Raw genomic sequence first — 18480 nt, 5'->3', positions numbered from 1 at the left:
GAAAGAAAGAAAGAAAGAAAGAAAGCTACAGGTTAGTCAGCTGCTGACACCAGACATTTACAATACACAAAGAATTGCATAATATGTCATGAAGGTATACATGGAGATTACAGGAAGTGTCATAACAGACTATGCAAGACATAAACAAATTCAATTATCACAAGACTCCATAACTAGTAGCTTTAGTGCTGAAAAAGGGAGATTCATGAATGTCTCTCTCTTTAGGATGCACACCCTCTTCTTCTAAAAGTACATGCACCTCAGGGAATTTATCACAGTATTTATGCTCAATTGCACAAGAAGGAATATTTACCCTTTAATAAAATTAATTAACACATTTATTACATCATTCCCAGTCTAAGAGGTGATGTGCATCACTGAACAATTGCCATATATAACTGGCAATGGGCAATGAAGGCCAGCTGCCTCAGATTGCCTCTTGCAAGAGCCACAGAGGAGGCCCCAGCTGTGAGGGGTGAGGAAACCTGCAAGGCCACAGGTGGGGAGAGTGTGCCCGTTCCACAAGATCTAAGCAATTAAATAATCCAGCTGCGAACCTGCCAAAAACACCAACATCTGCAAATGGCAGGAAGAGAGGAGTCCTCCTCCCCTCCCCCCCCCCCGTTGCCTCTGCAAACAGGAAGCAGATTTGTCTTGGCCTTCAAGCCGCCTAGATTTCAAACAGAGCAGACAAAGGAAGTGTTTCCCTTTATGCTTCCTTTGCCCACATGATGTGATTGCTGGAAGCTACAGAACCCATTTCCTTTGTTGATGCAGCATGATTCAAAGCCACAGGGGCAGACTTTCCATGCAGTGGTTGCTGTAAGTGCCCATCACTTCCACAATGGAACAGATGGCAGCCTGGAACTGGACACTTTACTGTAGGTAATAATTTGGAAATTCACAATTTTGTAAAGTGCTACATACCTGAATATGAAGTATGATGTCCATAAAACTCAAGCTTCTGTTTTTTTTATGGGTGTTTTATCTAAAACCTGTTATCTCTTTTCCCCCTCACCTACAGAAGCCCAAACAGTAGCATTTCAGTATAAAGCGGCAGAACTGCTGTATATGCAAGCATTATTAGAAATCTTATTCTATCGCTACAGCATTGTAAGCAACAGATCTGTGTCACACAACCCGATACACATTTACTAAGAAGCAACAAGTCCCGCTATGCTAATTGCAGATTACACATAGGAAAGTGTGAAAATAACTGCGTGGGGGGGGCCGGGAGGAAGGAAAGGCTTCTAATATTGTGCAATCCCAGCAGCTTCACCACCAAGCCGTTCCAACATTTTCAGCTTTGTGCACCAAAGGTATTGCTGAGGCTTAGAGCTGTCTGCACATTCAGTGCTATTCTCTCTCTCTCTCAGTACTGTTTTGTTTTAAGTGAAGGTACAAAAATACCACATTTCCAAATAGTAAGTCATTGAAGACAGAATCATGTTGACCATACATTCTCTCAAATACTAGAATCCCTCCCCCTATGCTGCTATAAATGGATATCTAATGCTCTTGCATTCTACAGTGATAAAAAAGTACAACAGCTACATGTAGGCAATGCATGCCACCAGACAATACCACTAGAGGACCTAAAAAGGAAGGCATGGCCTGTAATAGATTTGATAAATGGCAAAATCCTAACCAAAAATGAGCTGACTTTGGGCCACTGCCATTAGATATGAAAAAGTGACCCCTTAGCCCCACATGGATGCCAGGAGAGCAGAGAGAACATTCAGATGGTACAGATCCGTTTTCCTCACCTTGGGGTCCCCACATGTTCTCTGCCAGCTCTGCCATTGGCCAGCCCCCTTACCACTACCTCAAAGGCCATGTTGAGGACGTTCAATGAGATGAAGGAAGATTGTGAGGTTGTGCCCGATGCCTCAGGGCCCATATTTGGTTACCACAGCGTAGGATCAGGTTTTTGGGCAAGCATTTAAATGTGAAAATATGGAACACATTCAAAACAAGACACAATTAGACTTCCGGCTGGTCACCCAGTAATGGCAGACGGGAGCTCTTTCAGCTGAAAGAGCCCCAGCGCTGTGAAGCAGGGGGAGACCGCAAGAGTGTTGCGGTCCCCCGGAAAAACCTCAGATCGGGTGTTCTGAGGACCTGGTGTTCCGGTGGGTGCCCTTTTGCGACTCCCCGGTAAGCTCGCAAGAGCCCCGAGAGTGAGTGGGGTTGGAGACGCGGCACAGCGGAAATGACTGCTTCCTTCACAGCACGAAGCTCTGAGTCTGGCGACCATGAGCAGCCAATTCCTTCAATAAAAAGACTCAAAATTTGGAACTGTAAGTAAAGAACAAAGTCTTAATTTGACCAAGATTAGAGGAGGGGGAAGGGATTTAAAAACGGAGGTTGATCCCTTTTGCTGAAAGAAAGCGGAGTCGGTAAGCAAGGACCAAAGCCTTAGGTGGAAAAAGACTTTTGAAAGTTTGCAAGTTAAACCTATGCCCCTCTTCTGCAGGGGGAAGAGGGGGGGAAATATTTCAATTGCTAAAAACCCTGCGGGACTGTGATTTTGAGTAAAGAGGCTCCTCCATTCTGTTGCGGACCTCCCGGGAGGGAAAGGCTAGACTCCATTGTGACGTCACAACGGAAGAGGAAACATTCAATCTTCGTTTCCACTGACTCTGTTATTTTATATCCTGTGGCTGTCTGGACACATTTTAAAGTAGCTAAAAGTGTCTTCTACTTCCAGGACTGTCTGTTAACTTTATATGTGATCTGAAAAACTTCTTTTTACTTGCAGCCTGCTTTAATAACATAGAACAGGGGGGCTGCTGCCTGCCTGGGCTGACACCTGTGGGACTGGTGGTGGGATCCTGTTTTCCTCTTTCATTCCACTAAGCTGTGGGACTGACCTTGAAATTCCTGAGCCATTATGTTTGCTGATAAACAAGAGAAGGTAACCAAAAGACAGGGCTCTAAAAATCCACCCTTTGAGGAATCTGTAATGGTACTACTGAATGAAATTAGAGACAATACAAATCACAACACAGAGGGTATAGAAAGACTGAATAAAAAGATTGAAGCTTTAAGTTCTGAACTGAAAGAGGTTAAGACTGAGATAACTACACATGATACAAGGTTGGCACAGCTAGAGACAGTTAGAGTGCCAGACTTGGAAAGACTACAATATGAAAACGCCAATTCGATTGCCTTTCTTCAAATAAAGGAAAGGGAGTCTCATTTGAGATTGAGAGGGGTGCCTCAACTGGATGAGGAGAAACTCAAGGAGTGTCTGATGGACTATTTTGTGGCGTGGTGGGATTTGAAAAAGGAAGAAGTTGAGTTGTGGACAGAAAAAGCTTACAGATTTGGGCCCAAAAAGGATAGAAAAATAACCTATGACTGTATAGTGGTCTTCAAGACCAAGGAACAGAGAGATACCATTTTGGGATTGCATTATAAAAAAGGCTTAAAAATACAGGACAAATCCATCATCCTCTTCAAGCAGATTCCTAGACACTTCCTGAATTTGAGATCCAATTTTACAGAATTGGCAAACATTTTGAGGAGTAAAAACATTTTTTTCAGGTGGGAATTCCCAGAGGGCCTATCGTTTAAATTCGAAGGAAGGAAGCAAAGAATTAAGACTGTGGGGAGAGAGGGACAGATTTCTGCAAAAGCACGCGGTGGAACTTGGACGGCAAAGCCCGCAGCTGCCAGGGGCAGGAGCGGCGACCCCTTAATTTAACATCATGGCGCTGAGTTTATTCTTGGAATGTCAATGGACTAAATTCTCCTCAGAAAAGGAGACAGGTATATCATGTGGTGGAAAAACAGAATTTGGGTGTAATTGTCTACAGGAAACACATATTACAAAACTACATAGAAAAATTTTATCATAGAAAAAAAAACTTGGACAAGAATTTATTTCTTCGGACAAAGTGAAAAAAAGAGAAGTGGTTTTTTATATCAAAGAAAAATGGAACCCAAAACTGATCTTTAAAGACGAGGAAGGAAGACACATAGCAGTGGAAATTACAGCACAAGGTGAAAAAATATTTGTTATTGGGAATCTATGCACCTAATGATGGCAAAGCGGAATTCTTCAAGAACTTGGAAACAAGTCTTTTGGACTATTTGGATTACAAATTAATTCTAATGGGAGACCTGAATGGAGTTGCATCTACTTTGATGGATAGGACTCAGAGGCAAAAAAATTTGAATGCTGGCAGACTACCTAAGACTTTCTTTGACATAACTGACAAATTTGATCTGTCAGACATATGGAGAGTCAGAAATCCAAGTGAAAAAGACTTCATTTTTTTTTTCAGATGCAAACCAATCATTTTTGAGAATTGACTACCTATGAATATCCAGAGAATATCTGCTCTGGTCAGACCTCACCTGGAGTACTGTGTCCAGTTCTGGGCACCACAGTTCAAGAAGGACACTGACAAACTGGAACGTGTCCAGAGGGCGGCAACCAAAATGGTCAAAGGCCTGGAAACGATGCCTTATGAGGAACGGCTAAGGGAGCTGGGCATGTTTAGCCTGGAGAAGAGGATGTTCAAATATATAAAAGGATATCACATAGAGGAGGGAGAAAGGTTGTTTTCTGCTGCTCCAGAGAAGAGGACACGGAGCAATGGATCCAAACTACAAGAAAGAAGATTCCACCTAAACATTAGGAAGAACTTCCTGACAGTAAGAGCTGTTCGACAGTGGAATTTGCTGCCAAGGAGTGTGTTGGAGTCTCCTTCTTTGGAGGTCTTTAAGCAGAGGCTTGACAACCATATGTCAGGAGTGCTCTGATGGTGTTTCCTGCTTGGCAGGGGGTTGGACTCGATGGCCCTTGTGGTCTCTTCCAACTCTATGATTCTATGATTCTATGATTCTATATAATAAGAAATGCTATATATAAGGTGTGGGAAAAATACAAAAGATATTTGGAACAGAAAACCCCAAGATGGAACTCTCCATTAGAAGCAATCGCTGTTAAAAAAAACAACAACATCAAAGAGAACTGGATAACGTATAACACAGTATTAAGGGAGGAGGAGGGTCAACTAATATTGATAAGTTATGAGAAAATAAAAGATCACTTTTCTAGTTGGCTAGATTACTCCCAGGTGAATGAAATGTTCAGACAGGATAAGCAGATAGGTTTTGAATAGGAGCCTTCAATATTTGAAAGAGAATTACTGAATAGTAAAACTAAAATAATCGCAGAAATGTATAGACTTATTTTAGAGTACGAAGTAATGGATGAGGAGGTTAAGGCTTTAATGATAAAGTGGGCCCAAGAAGTGGGCCGTCCAATTATGCTAAAAGATTGGGAAAACTTATGGAAGGTAAATTTGAAATTTACAGCCAGCTATCACGAAGAGTCGGACACGACTAAACGACTAAACAACAACATAATATAAGAGAGAATATTATGAAAATGGCTCATAGGTGGTACCTCACTCTTTCCAGATTATCAAGAATGTATAAAAATTTGGCGAATGCTTGTTGGAGATGTGGAGGAAATAACGGTGACATGATCCACATGTGGTGGACGTGTGAAAAGATTAAGATTTTTTTTGGGGGGGGAGGGAATATACGATGAATTAAAAAAGATGATGGGGATAACTTTTACTAAAAAACCGGAGGCATTTCTATTAAGTATTTTAGATAAAGAGATGCCAAAAAATCTAAGAGAGGTATTCTTGTATGCAACCGCAGCGGTTCGTATACTTGTGGCCAAGGGATGGAAAGATCCCGAGGCTCCAAAAATAACAGATTGGCAAATCAAATTACAGGAATTGGTGGAGACAGCTCAACTGACTAGTAAACTCAGAGGAAACTCCAAGCAAAAATTTGCGGAAAAATGGGATGGTTATAGAAGATATGTTCAAAAATACAATAATTGTTTTGACTCCGTGCTAGCATTCGAGTGATAAAGGAACTAAAAGGAGGTGGACAACAATTAAGGATTTATTATGTTTTCAGAATGTATTAGAAAAATTATATAGAAAGGTTTATTGTTTTGTGTACATTCAAATGTAAGATAAAATATATGCAAAGGGACTTGACAGGAAGTCAAAGTTGAAGAAAATATTTTGGAAGATAAAAGGGGAAAAAATATTTACTTTCATTATTATCATTTTGTGTGCTGGTGTGGGTGTGTGGGTGTCTGCACATATGTGTGTTGTTGTATGCAATGTTTGGGAGGAAATAAGACGGTAAATAACAAATAACAAACTAAATATCAATGTATGTAATTTTTATTTCTTAATTATATTTAGTGGTGGTATGGCTGTATTGTTTTTTGTAACATAAAATCATTCAATAAAAATTGTATTAAAAAAGAAAGAAAGATTGGCTTATCCAACCTTTGGCAGAAGTATGCAATTTGATTCTAGGAGGGGGCAAAGCATCTGAAACCTGGAAGGAAGCTTATATTACTCTGATTCCTAAACAAGATCAAGATAGAGCCAATGTCAAGAATTACAGACCAATCTCCCTACTTAATGTGGATTATAATTTTTTTGCGAATATACTGGCTAACAGGCTAAAGAAGGTTCTGTCTGAACATAAACATAAAGATCAAACAGGTTTCCTGCCTGAAAGACACATGAAAGATAATATCAGGAATGTTGTAGATATTTTGGAAAAGCTGGAAGCAAGAAAGAACTGTAAAACAATGTTAATGTTTACTGATGCTTTGACAATGTATCTTGGAGTTTTATGTTCACAATTTAGAAAGTATGGGGGTTGGTCAAGATTTTTTTAAATGGTTTTAATGCAATCTATCATGAACAAAAAGCTAAAATTATTGTAAATAATGTGGTATTGGAGGAAATTAGAATTGAGAAGGGAACCAGGCAAGGGTGCCCACTTTCCCCTCTGTTGTTCATTTCTAAGTATGATAAGAAAAGATGATCAAATTAAAGGTATTACAGTAGGATCCAAACAATATAAATTAAAAGCCTTTGCTGATGATTTAGTACTGACATTATAGGATCCAGACACCAGTGCAGTAAAAGCACTGGAGCTGATACAGGAATTCGGACAGGTAGCAGGATTTAACTTAAATAAGAGCAAAACCAAAGTATTAGAGAAAAATCTGGATAATGATGAAAGAAAGTTATTACAAGAAAAGACGGGCCTAGATTTTGTGAAAAAAGTTAAGTATCTGGGAGTGAATTTGTCCAGGAAAAATTTGAATTTATACAAAGATAACTATGAGAAACTATGGAATGAAATTAAGAGAGATCTAGAGATACGGCCAAATTTAAAATTGTCACTAATGGGCCGGATTTCAGTGGTTAAGATGAATGTATTGCCAAAGACGTTATTTCTGTTTCAAGCCCTCACAATTATAGATAATGTGAAATGTTTTAAAGAATGGCAGAAAGCTTTATCTAGATTCATCTGGCAGGGGAAAAAACCCAGAATTAAATATAAATTACTAACAGATTCTAAAGAAAGAGGGAGATTTTCCCTGCCATATTTGAAAATCTATTTTGAAGCGGCTGCACTTTGCTGGATTAAGGAATAGATACAATTAGAAGATACCGATGTTTTAGATTTGGAGGGATTTGACAATGTGTTTGGATGGCATGCATATTTATGGTATGATAAAGTAAAGGCCCATAATGCTTTTAAAAACCATGTAATTAGGAAATCTCTGTACAATGTATGGATAAAATATAAAGATCTCTTAGAAAGGAAGACACCCAGATGGCTTTCGCCAATGGAGGTGAAGGCCCAGAAAAAGTTAAATATGGATATCAAGTGGTTGAGATATTCAGACTTGTTATTAGAGGACAAAGAAGGTTATAAATTAAAACCATTTGATTAAAGATAAGTTAAATTGGTTACATTATCACCAGATTAATGAATTGTACAAATTAGATAAGAAAAATGGTTTTGCTTCAGAAAAATCTAAGTTGGAAACGGAGTTGTTGGACTCTAAAGTTAAAAATTTGTCTAAAATGTATAACTTATTGTTGGAATGGTATACAAAGGATGAACAAGTTAAGTCAGTGATGATAGACTGGGCAAGAGATGTGGGACATAATATAATGTTTGAAGACTGGGAAAGATTGTGGAAGAAAGGGGTCAAATTCACTGCATGTACAGTGTTAAAGGAAAATATAATGAAAATGATGTATAGATGGTATTTGACTCCTGTAAAATTAGCAAAGATATACCACAACAGTGATAATCTATGTTGTAAATGTAAAGAAAAAGAGGGTACCTTCTATCATATGTGGTGGACCTGTCCCAAGGTGAAAGCCTTCTGGGAGAAGATTTATAACGAATTGAAAAAAATGTTGAAATATACATTTATTAAGAAACCAGAGGCCTTTCTTCTTGGAATAACAGGTTTGGAATTGCCCCAAAAAGATGTTAAATTATTTTTGTATGCCACAACTGCAGCAAGAATTTTGTTAGCGAAGAACTATAAAACACAAGAAGCACCAACAGTGGAAGATTGGCAGATGAAGATGATGGATTTTTCGGAGCTAGCCGACCTGACTGGAAGAGTCTGTGACCAGGAGGAGGAGGAGTACCAGGAGGAATGGATGACGAAATTTAAAGACTATTTAGTTAAATATGTTAAGTTAACTTAATTGGAAAAGCTTGCAAATATCAGATAGGCTTAGGATTTAAATATGTAATGTGATGAATTAATATGTTTAATGCCAAATTTGAAAGAAAGAAAGATGTTAAGTGATTAAGTTACTCTTATAAGAATATTGGTTTTGGAAAACTGTTAAAATGATATACACTGAAATTCAACCAGGGGGATACGAGGAAGTCACTTAACAATGTTACTAAGATTGGTTTAAATACGCCCGAGATTTATGTTTGTTTGTTTGTTTGTTTGTTTAAAAAACTTTTTGGAAAATTAATAAAATCTTTTTTTCCCCTTCCAAAACATGACACAATTAAACTTTTGCGTCACTTGACTATGAAACGGCATACAGTTTACTAGGGGCACTTGAAGCAGGAGAGGAGCACGAAATTCTGGATGGAGACTTGAAAGAAGCTTCTCATAGTGCATCACAGAATCACACCAGCTGAGGGCTATTGGATCAAGCACCCCAGTCGAAAGAATCCAGTCCCTAGGCAGGTATAGCAAGTGATACCAGTCTTTTCCTCCCTACATCACTAGAGTAGAAAACAAAAACAGATTGTTCTGAACTTAAGGTGGTTCTCATTCATTTTAGTTGCCTAACTTTATCTAAAAGTGAAGTGTATTCCAAAGTTCCGTTTGAGACAAGACAAGACACACATTTTTTGCAGAGTGGAAAGTACTGGCAGGACTTGCCGTAACTTAGACGCCTTAAAATAACAAATCTTGAGTCACGGAGGGTGGAAACTGAGAAGGGATCAGAGAAGAAAGGAAGACAGATGAAGCCCTGCCCACAAAGCCTGCGAGGAGAAGTTGCCCTTTACACCAAAGACGGACAGACAAAGGCATTCAGTCACCTCTTTTTCAGGGTGCCATGAACACACACCTCAAACATCCCTGCCTCCCAGTTCCAAGGATTAGTTGCAGCAACATTTACCTCTCCTTTTCCATCATGATCTGCACTGGGCTTAGCTGGTTGCTTTTACTGCCAGTTCCCAGCTGCCCATAAGTGTTTGCTCCCCAGGCGTAGAGCAAGCCCTCATCCGTTAACACCATTGTGTGTGCATAGCCACAGGCAACCTGCAAGAAAGAAAATGGAAATCAATGCTAGCATCACTCTAAGATGGCCACGAGGAATGAGAAATCACTGCTGGACACTTAAGTATCAGTTGCACAACCTGGGTTAGTTTTAAACGCCAAGGGAGTCTGCACACAGGTTATGAAATGCAGAGGGGGGTGTCCTACGGTTCTCCAGATACTGTTGGACTGCAACTCCTGTTATTTCTGACTACTGACTGAGGCTGGGGGTGGAGAGAGCCCAACAAACATCACGAGAACTGTAAGTTCCCTGGCCCAGGTATGAAAAGGTTTCACTGATTATTGATGGTTTGGTAAAATACTTGCAGGACAACTGAGAAATAACCCAAGTCATCTTGTCTCCAAAAGATCACCAGTAAAATGTTGACACTTCCTAAACACAATCTCAGGTCTGGAAGAGGCAGCTGCGTCTTGGTTATTCCCTTTTCCTGCCCTTGGCAAAAACTGCCAACTGAAGGCTGCCCCAGCTGCAGTAAAGATGGCAGCCATCTACAGGCTCATAGTTACCAGGCCTCTTCAACACCAACTGTTTGCAGGCTAGGCTTGGGTTATAAGCACTAAACAGAAGCTCACAATAAACCAGGGGACAATTAAGCAACACAACTTACACTATTTTGTACTCACCTGCATTACACAGAGACCTTGTAGTGCAGCCACTCGGCATGGGGTTAGCTGGTTGCCATTGTTTCCCAGACCTAGTTGACCATTGCCATTGTAACCCCAGCCATATACCTTCATGAAGGAGGAAGAACAGTTAATCTGGATGCACTCCAGGGAAAGAGGTGGCCAGTGCAGTGTGCTGGTGAGAGCGTTAGACTATGATCTGGTAGACCAGGGTTCAAAGCCCCACTCAGTCGCGAAGCTCAGTGGGTAACCCTGGGCCAGTCTCTCCCTCTAGCCTACCTCTTAGGGTTGGTGTGAGGGTAAAATGGCGAGGAGGGAGAAACACGGAACTCCTTGAAGGTGGGATATAAATGTAACAATAAAAATGAATTTAAAATAGCTCTAGTTCAGGGAAAGATGCTGAGAAAGGCAGGCTGAAAATGCACCTAATCCTAATCTACATACACTTCAGCTATCTGTTGCCGACTCATTTTTCTCTTGTGCACATGAACACTGCATATTGACTCCTAAATTATAAAATGAAGGGTTTTATGACTTTTAGTTTAATCTGCCTGCAGAGTTACTTGGTTACTCTGCCCTTCCCCTAAATGTTACAGGACAGTTCTGGATGTACTGGATTCATAGCGTAAGTAAAAAAAGTTTAACTTTCCAGCGTTTAAGAGCAAGGAAGCAGCAATGTCAACACTATTTATAGCTCAAGTTTCCCCGTTTCCTGAGGATAAACTTCCTCTGACTTAAGCCTTGAATAATTGTTTACTAACTGCATCTGAGGTTTCAATAATTATCAAATGAGTCACAAATCCTACTTTTCCCTTTAACCACAAGATTTGCTCCCTCAGGTGATCCAGCATCACCTTCAGAAATGAATTTTAGATGATGAAGTGAACATACAGGTGCCAGAACAAGTCCTAATGGCAATGAACAGCCAGCAGGTGTCTAGTTTAAAGCCACTGCAGCTCATCAGCTTCACAAAAGTTTCTGGGGCATCTTCTATTAGCCCTTTGTTCTGCACTTTAGCATTTTCTTACGCAGAAGCAGAGCCATGTGTGCAATGACCTTGGAATGCTTACCTCACCATTGTCCACTACAGCTATGGAAGAGGTTTGGCCACATGCAACGCCGACCACCACCTTCGTCTGCAGACAGTTGGAAACCTTGCGGGGAGTGGGCTGGTTTGCCGTGGAGCCTGACCCAACTTGTCCACAGTTGTTATAGCCCCAGGCATACACCTTGGCGCAAGGAAAGAAGATGAAAAGACATAATGGGAACACACTCCAAACTTCCTTCAGAACAAAAATAATGCCTGAACAGCTTTGAGTTGATTATCTCCTTTTACCTTTTTAAAAAATTTTACCCTAGAACTCTTCCAATTTTAACTCCACTGCTGCAGATATGCAGGTGACACATCAAAAGCCTTGCCAAACAGCAGACACTGCCCTGTGTCCACAGGTAATCCGTTCCTTCTGCAAACATGCATCGTGATGCAAAGTTACATCATGTAACTTTACATCATGAAACATCATGTTACATCTTAATCTTATCTGTTAAGGTAAGATTTCAGTCCAAAATATTTCACTAGGAAAACACAATACAATGATTGATAGCAACATCAGATTCACTTTTCTCTGAGGGCTTCCCAAAATTTAAGACAGTTTAGAGATTTTTGAAATATTAAGTGAGATATCAATGCTTTTAAATAAATAAATACAGGAACACATTTGCATAACAGTGGGTTCTCAAAAGCAAAAGTTTAGCAAGTAATAATATACATATATAAAAGACTTACATCTCCATCAGATGATAGTGCTATAGAATGATGGGAGCCACAAGCTACTTCAATTACTTTCTTAATTAGCAAATTGGTACAGATTTGAATGGGTGTAACACCTTGATTGGTGGTCCCATTTCCAAGTTGACTGTATCCATTATGTCCCCAGGCATAAACTTCACCATCTATGAAAGGCACAAAAGCACAAATGTCCATAATTTATTTATCTAACCCTAGAAGGTGATTCCCAATTCCAAACAACACCAGACAAAAGCGGGTCAGAAAAAAATATAAGAGACTGCATCCAGAGCCACAGCTCCACTCATGCAACAGACTTCCACGCCCACAATGCAACTTCCTCTTCTGCCCCCTCCAGACCACCATGTGGCCTCAAAATCTGCTCCAAAGCAGAATTTGGGGGTATGTAGGGGAGAGCATAAGAAGTGGATGTCCTATTTCACAAGCAGAATTCTGCTTGTACAGTGTGGAAAATAGCCCTAAGTCTTAAGATAAGTACCTGAATTAGAACCCAATCGTTCTGAAAGGTTTGAGGGAATGGGGTGTGCGCACACACGGAGTGAGACACTTAAGCCTTCTTTAGATTTTATTTTTCCTAGGAAGCGCTGCAGCATCTACATAACTTTACTCCTCCCTGGTCTGGTGAATGCTGCTGCACAAAGGAAAACACTGGCAATTGCAGCCACAGGCTCCACCTTTAGCACAAGCTGCACACATGCATCAAAGGAAGATGTCAAAAGACTACTCTCATTCTTAGGGTTGATGTTGGAGACAACATTGCATGAAGGCAGGAAAAGATCCATGGGGGTTGCAATCCAACAACGTTGTGAGAGCCACCAGTTCGCACCCTTGGCGAGAGGGAAGTGCCTAATAAAATTCTGCAGCCCAAGCTTACCTCAAATATTTAAGCTGGGCAAATATTTTTAAAACCATGTCCACATCCCATTGGAAGCAACATAGTAAAGTAATTTAGTGTCTTGCCCAACAAAGTAATCAACTTTCATGGCCAAAGAGAAGGAACAATATACACTTTCACTCATTCATCCAATTACAGCTATTCCATGAATGGGTTTACTTAAAATCAGATGAGAAGAGAAGATATCCATTCTTTGACATGGGAGACTAGATTGGAAAGAGTACCAATATATGCGTGTAGGAGTTGAGGGGAAGATGCAGCCACACAGGGAGGTTAAGCTGGAACAACCTGTTGTTGGAATGGACTTGCCAACAGCGCAAGGCCACAACCACATTTTCTTGGAATCCATTTCTAACTACCTTTGCTTAAATTTAGGGAGCATGCAATTAGTATTGCTCAAGAGCAAAACTACCTTCTGTACTAAGTATTACATGTGGTCCACTTCCATAACTGAGGCTGCGAATCCTCTTTCCGCATAAAGTTTCAAGTTTCTTTGGTACAATGGTACTCTGGTTATCTCCAGTTCCCAAACAATTACTACAGTTTAATCCAAATACAAATACCTGGAAAGAGAGACCAATAACACTATATTTTAATGCTTATATTTATAGCAACAGTCATCAAGATGAAAGTGAATCAGGGTAAATATACAATTTATAAGATTTAATAGGATTCTTACTATATCCATTTCAGCTATAGTGTCTTTATAATGATAGCATGGCTTTGCAATGAACTCTAAATGGTCAAAATCTGGCAAACTCAACACAGTATGCTATGGTTAAAAAATGCTGGAGCTATGATTATTTTATGAAATTGGATTTCTTTTATAATATGGAAGGAACACTCTGATTTTAAACATCCAAGGTCAAAACACATTTTGGTTGGAATTATACCCATGAAAGCCACTGTATAATTTACTTAACTATCACCTGTATGTTCAATTTTCTTTCTTTGATATTACTCCACATATACAGCGTTTGTACTTAGAAATGTTTTATTTTTCTTATTCTTACATGTTTATAACATTCATATAGGAAGCCATGAATCTTTACCAACCTTTGGAGAACTGGGACAAAACTAACAAAGTCAGTTTCAATAGGGACAAATGTAAGGTTCTAAGAATGAACATTTGCAAATCACTTGCATTGTTTTTGGCTTATGCATCAGATATACAAACTTTTTTTTTAAAGTTAAGTCATTTAACCTAGACAACCCAATATTTACCTCATCACTGTGGGTGATGTATATCGCTTCATTGGCAGATGTTCCAAACACACACGCTTTTCGGATGGTTGATATTTCTTGTGGTGAAAGCAAAGTAAATATTGGCCACTTTCCAACATCCATCATGACTTCACAGTTCTTTATACCAGACTTATGCTGGCATTTTGCCTCCAATTAAAACAAAATAATGGAGTCACCTGGAAGAGAAGAAAGGATAGAAAGACTGGATTTTGAGATATGGAAAACCTATTTCTATATTGTGGTGCAGACACAGAGATGCCTAACTCTGGGTTACACAGATTTACACATGCGTGTAGTACAGCTGCAGGGATGTATTCCTAGGCAGCCCTGCAAATAATCAGAGGTAGCAGTCGCACATCTCCTGATGCACTTGTTAACCCACCAGCCCATTCCCAAAGCAGAGAGGGAGTTACTATCCCATACAGACCGTCCACTACTCTTCGACTTCCCATATCTACAGGGAGTTGCCAGAGTTGCAGCTGCCATTTCATTTTGAACAAAAATGTCAGCTAAGCCTGTGCAGGCACCCTTCACAACATTGCTATAGAGACTTACTAAATCTGGTGCTGAACAGAACATGAAAAGGCTTGAGAAATGGCATTCCACTGTTGCAAAGCAGCAGCACAAACATCAAAAGCGAGCTTTGTTGCCATTGCTCAGATGACATCTCTGAAACGACCCAACAATGCTAGCATACAAACCAGGTCAAAACAAGAAATCCTGCAAGTTTAGTGATATTGAAAGTTAAACAGAGACAACCATGTTTACATGAAGCAAAAGGTAGACTGTCAAGGATGTTTCAAACCTAAAGTTTTAACTCTCTGTAATACCAGGAGTGACAAAAGTTGTTTCCATATCTCAGTATTGTTTTTTAAAAATCTTACCTTGTTGCATACAGAAGGAGCTGAGCTGATAAAACCAGTGTGCAGCACAAACCTTTGAGATAATGTCACATGAAGCATGTTCTGTACCCTCTGTAATTCCCTGCAAGGGCTGCTGGGAATTGCAACATATAAAAGACACTAAAATTCAGGAAACAAGTAGCCAACACATCTGTGTGGCTCCAGACACTAGGCTAGAAACATGTGGACCAAGGCAAGTGATGATGTAACAAAAAAGGAGGCAAACTGGAAAAGACTGGTAACTGGGTCACCACCTGCATGTGGCAAAGAGGCATCCTCAGCCTCCCAAACCCAGGCTCTATCCACTGGCCCTAAATGGGCCTCGGTTTATTTCAGGGATGAGGAATGTCAAGCGCAGAGACCAAATGCAGCACTCCAGACCTCTCTATTTGGCCCTTAGGATTCTCTCCAGACCACACCCCATTCACAGCCACATCCTTTGCTCAAAGAGGGTACTAAGTAGGGTCCGTGTTTTTGCCAGGCCTTGAATTCAGCTCATGCTTTTTGTTCCCCTACACCAGGGGTGTCCAAACTTTTTTCAAAGAGGGCCAGATTTGATGAAGTGAACACGTATGAGGGCCGACCAAAATTGTTGAGCTTTTCATTTTTTAGGACTGAAGTTGACCCCAAAGTTGTTGAGCTGCTTTTAGGATTGAAAATTCAGGTAGGTAGCTGTGTTGGTCTGACACAGTCGAAATATATATATTTTTTTTAAAAAATTGTCTAGTAGCACCTTAGAGACCAACTAAGTTTGTTCTTGGTATAAGCTTTTGTGTGCATGCACACAAAGAGATGGGTGATTTACCATAACCATTGAGTCTATCACCCATCTCCTACTACCCGCCTGAGAAAAACCCCACCCCACCCCACCCTCCCACTATATATAAGGGTCTGGTGACTTCTGTTTCAGTGTATCTGAAGAAGTGTTATTTATTTTTTTATATATTTAGGATTGCAGTTGTTGAATTTTTTTACAATTTTACCCCAAAGTTTTTTTAAGGATTTTACCCCAGGACATATACTGCCACGGGGCCCAGATTAAATCAACAGGTGGGCCAGATTAGGCCCCGGAAACATTTTTCGCAGTCATATTAACCCCCAAATATTTCACTTTCTTAACCAATATTAATCCTGTCTCCTTCTGAAACTTTTCTCTCTCCATCTCAGTTAAATTTTTCTCTGAAACCTTGGTTTTCATCCTGTTTAACTTAAAACCTGCTACCTGACCAAATTCTTGAATTAATTCTAATACTCTTTTAGTACTAGATTCTGGCTCCTGCAAAGTCAGTACCAAATCATCAGCAAATGCTTTCAATTTGTACTGTTTAGCTCCCACTTGTATACCTTTAACCAACTGGTCCCTTCTTATCATGTTTAACAAAACCTCCAGGACCGATATAAAAAGCAATGGAGAGATTGGGCACCTTGTCGTGTTCCTTTCTCAATTTTAAATTCTTCCGTCACCACATTATTCACAATTAGTTTGGCCTTCTGTTCCAAATAAATTGCACCTATACCATTTCCAAAGGTTCATTCATTTCCATGGGGTTTCCCTGAACAGGACATTGCTGAATGCAAACCATGGTGTTGGAAAGTATGGTAGTCCAAGTCCCATAGTCTGACAGCTCTTTTGCTCAGGGCAGGATGCCACTACATAGGCAAACCTCTAGGGAAGCAGAGCCCACTGTCTCCCGCTGCTGTCTGCTCTGCTAGCCAAAATCTGCTTCCCTGTAGTTTCCACCTACTGGCTCTGGATTTGCCTTCTAGAGCAGATTTTCAGATATTTAAAAAGCATTATCATCATGTCCCCCTTAATCTTCTCCTCCCCAAGCTAAACACAACCACAGCCCCAGTCCCCATCAGACACTACTGGTTTGGGGTTCCATTTTAAATCAGAATATGTTACATCGTTTGAACCATTAAGGAAGATAAAGGTAAAGGTAAAGGTACCCCTGCCCGTACGGGCCAGTCTTGACAGACTCTAGGGTTGTGCGCCCATCTCACTCAAAGAGGCCGGGGGCCAGCGCTGTCCGAAGACACTTCCGGGTCACGTGGCCAGCGTGACAAGCTGCATCTGGTGAGCCAGAGCCGCACACGGAACGCCCTTTACCTTCCCGCTGGTAAGCGGTCCCTATTTATCTACTTGCACCCGAGAGTGCTTTCGAACTGCTAGGTTGGCAGGCGCTGGGACCAAACAGCGGGAGCGCACCCCACCGCGGGGATTCGAACCGCCGACCTTTTGATCGGCAAGCCCTAGGCACTGAGGCTTTATCCCACAGCGCCACCCGCATCCCATTAAGAAGATATAGAGTGCTAATTACACACTGCAAAACAGATTTGAGTACATTCCTGTCTTAGCTGCCCATCTAAAAATGTGACATTTCTAATTTCTTTCAGACATAGCTTAAGGATAAATAAAATATATTTTGGTTCTTTTAACAAGTTTAAATGATTGTTTTAGGAGAGAAAAGGGGTTCACAAATGGACATACGGGAGAAAAATGGTTGCCATGTCACTTGAACATATGGACGTATCCTGCAAGAGCTTGAATAGCGAAGCTGTCAAGTTAGGCCAGCACTGCGTTTATAATTTGTACGCATCTGTAACTTCTATCACCAGCCACAAAAACGCTCCTGCCTGTTAGCTTGGCTGAAATCCGAGCCACCCCTTCGGACTTGGAGTCTTTGATGCGGCAGCCCCTGACTCGGCTTTCTTGCCAGGAAGGCAGCCGGGACGGGCTCCGCTCCGAAGAGAAGAGCGCTCCTTCGGCGGAATCCTGCCCCGGGCCTTGACTCCGGAAGGGGCTGGCCAGGCCCAGGGGAGGCAGGGGCGCCGCGAAGGGCCGCGTCCGGCCCGCGCCCCCCTCAGAAAGCGACGCCTGCTGCTCGGAAGCCTCGTCCGCGTCCCTACCTGCCAGTCCCGTCCGGCGAGGCGACGGCGAGGCCCGGCTTGGGGATCTCCGGAGAGGCGCGCCTTCGCTCCCGCCCCGAGGACGCCGGGCAGGCGGGGGGCGGAGGAGACGGGCCGGCGCAAGGACCCGCGCGGCCAGGCGCCACTCCGCCAGAGAGCTCCGCCCGCTGCCTGTCCCGCGCCGGCTCCCTGGGGCCACAGCCAATCAAAGGCGGCCTCCCGACGCCCCTTGGATCGCCGTAGAGCTAGTAAGCGGGGAAGGCAAGAGAGACGCGCTCCCGGGCCTGCCTTCCCTCGGAGGAGGCGGAGCTCCAAGCACTGCTCTCCTGAGGGAAGCAACAAGCACAATTACCAACTGGCCACACGCGGTTCATTGTGTTTTTGGCACCTCACACCAGGGCAGAAATGCTGC

The 18480-nt window shown here is 41.6% G+C and overlaps 1 protein-coding gene across 8 annotated transcripts in view; it reads right to left on the bottom strand.

The window, feature by feature from the left end:
• The window catches only part of RCBTB1 (RCC1 and BTB domain containing protein 1), a 28934-nt gene extending 10698 nt beyond the window's left edge, over nucleotides 1-18236 (bottom strand). For 3 of the 8 annotated variants that reach the window (XR_014510031.1, XM_083435599.1, XM_083435602.1), the window contains exons 1-7: nucleotides 18069-18236; nucleotides 14236-14432; nucleotides 13424-13574; nucleotides 12096-12262; nucleotides 11380-11538; nucleotides 10310-10417; nucleotides 9525-9667 (exon numbers count right to left, since the gene is read on the bottom strand). Coding sequence is in view for 7 of the 8 variants with exons in the window: in XM_083435599.1 (XP_083291725.1) it covers nucleotides 9525-9667; nucleotides 10310-10417; nucleotides 11380-11538; nucleotides 12096-12262; nucleotides 13424-13574; nucleotides 14236-14361 (854 nt within the window). In the remaining variant the exon portion in view is untranslated. Of the gene's footprint in view, nucleotides 1-9524; nucleotides 9668-10309; nucleotides 10418-11379; nucleotides 11539-12095; nucleotides 12263-13423; nucleotides 13575-14235; nucleotides 14433-17649 lie in introns of all 8 variants that reach the window. The other 5 variants (XM_083435604.1, XM_083435600.1, XM_083435601.1 and 2 more) reach the window with 5 other exon arrangements.
• Between the last annotated feature and the right edge of the window lie 244 nt (nucleotides 18237-18480).

This window comes from Podarcis tiliguerta (genome assembly GCF_965153285.1).
Source record: "Podarcis tiliguerta genome assembly, chromosome: 3".
Taxonomy (NCBI): Eukaryota; Metazoa; Chordata; class Lepidosauria; order Squamata; family Lacertidae; genus Podarcis; species Podarcis tiliguerta.
Note: the sequence above shows the minus strand (reverse complement) of the source record. Positions and strands in the feature narration are given on the sequence as shown.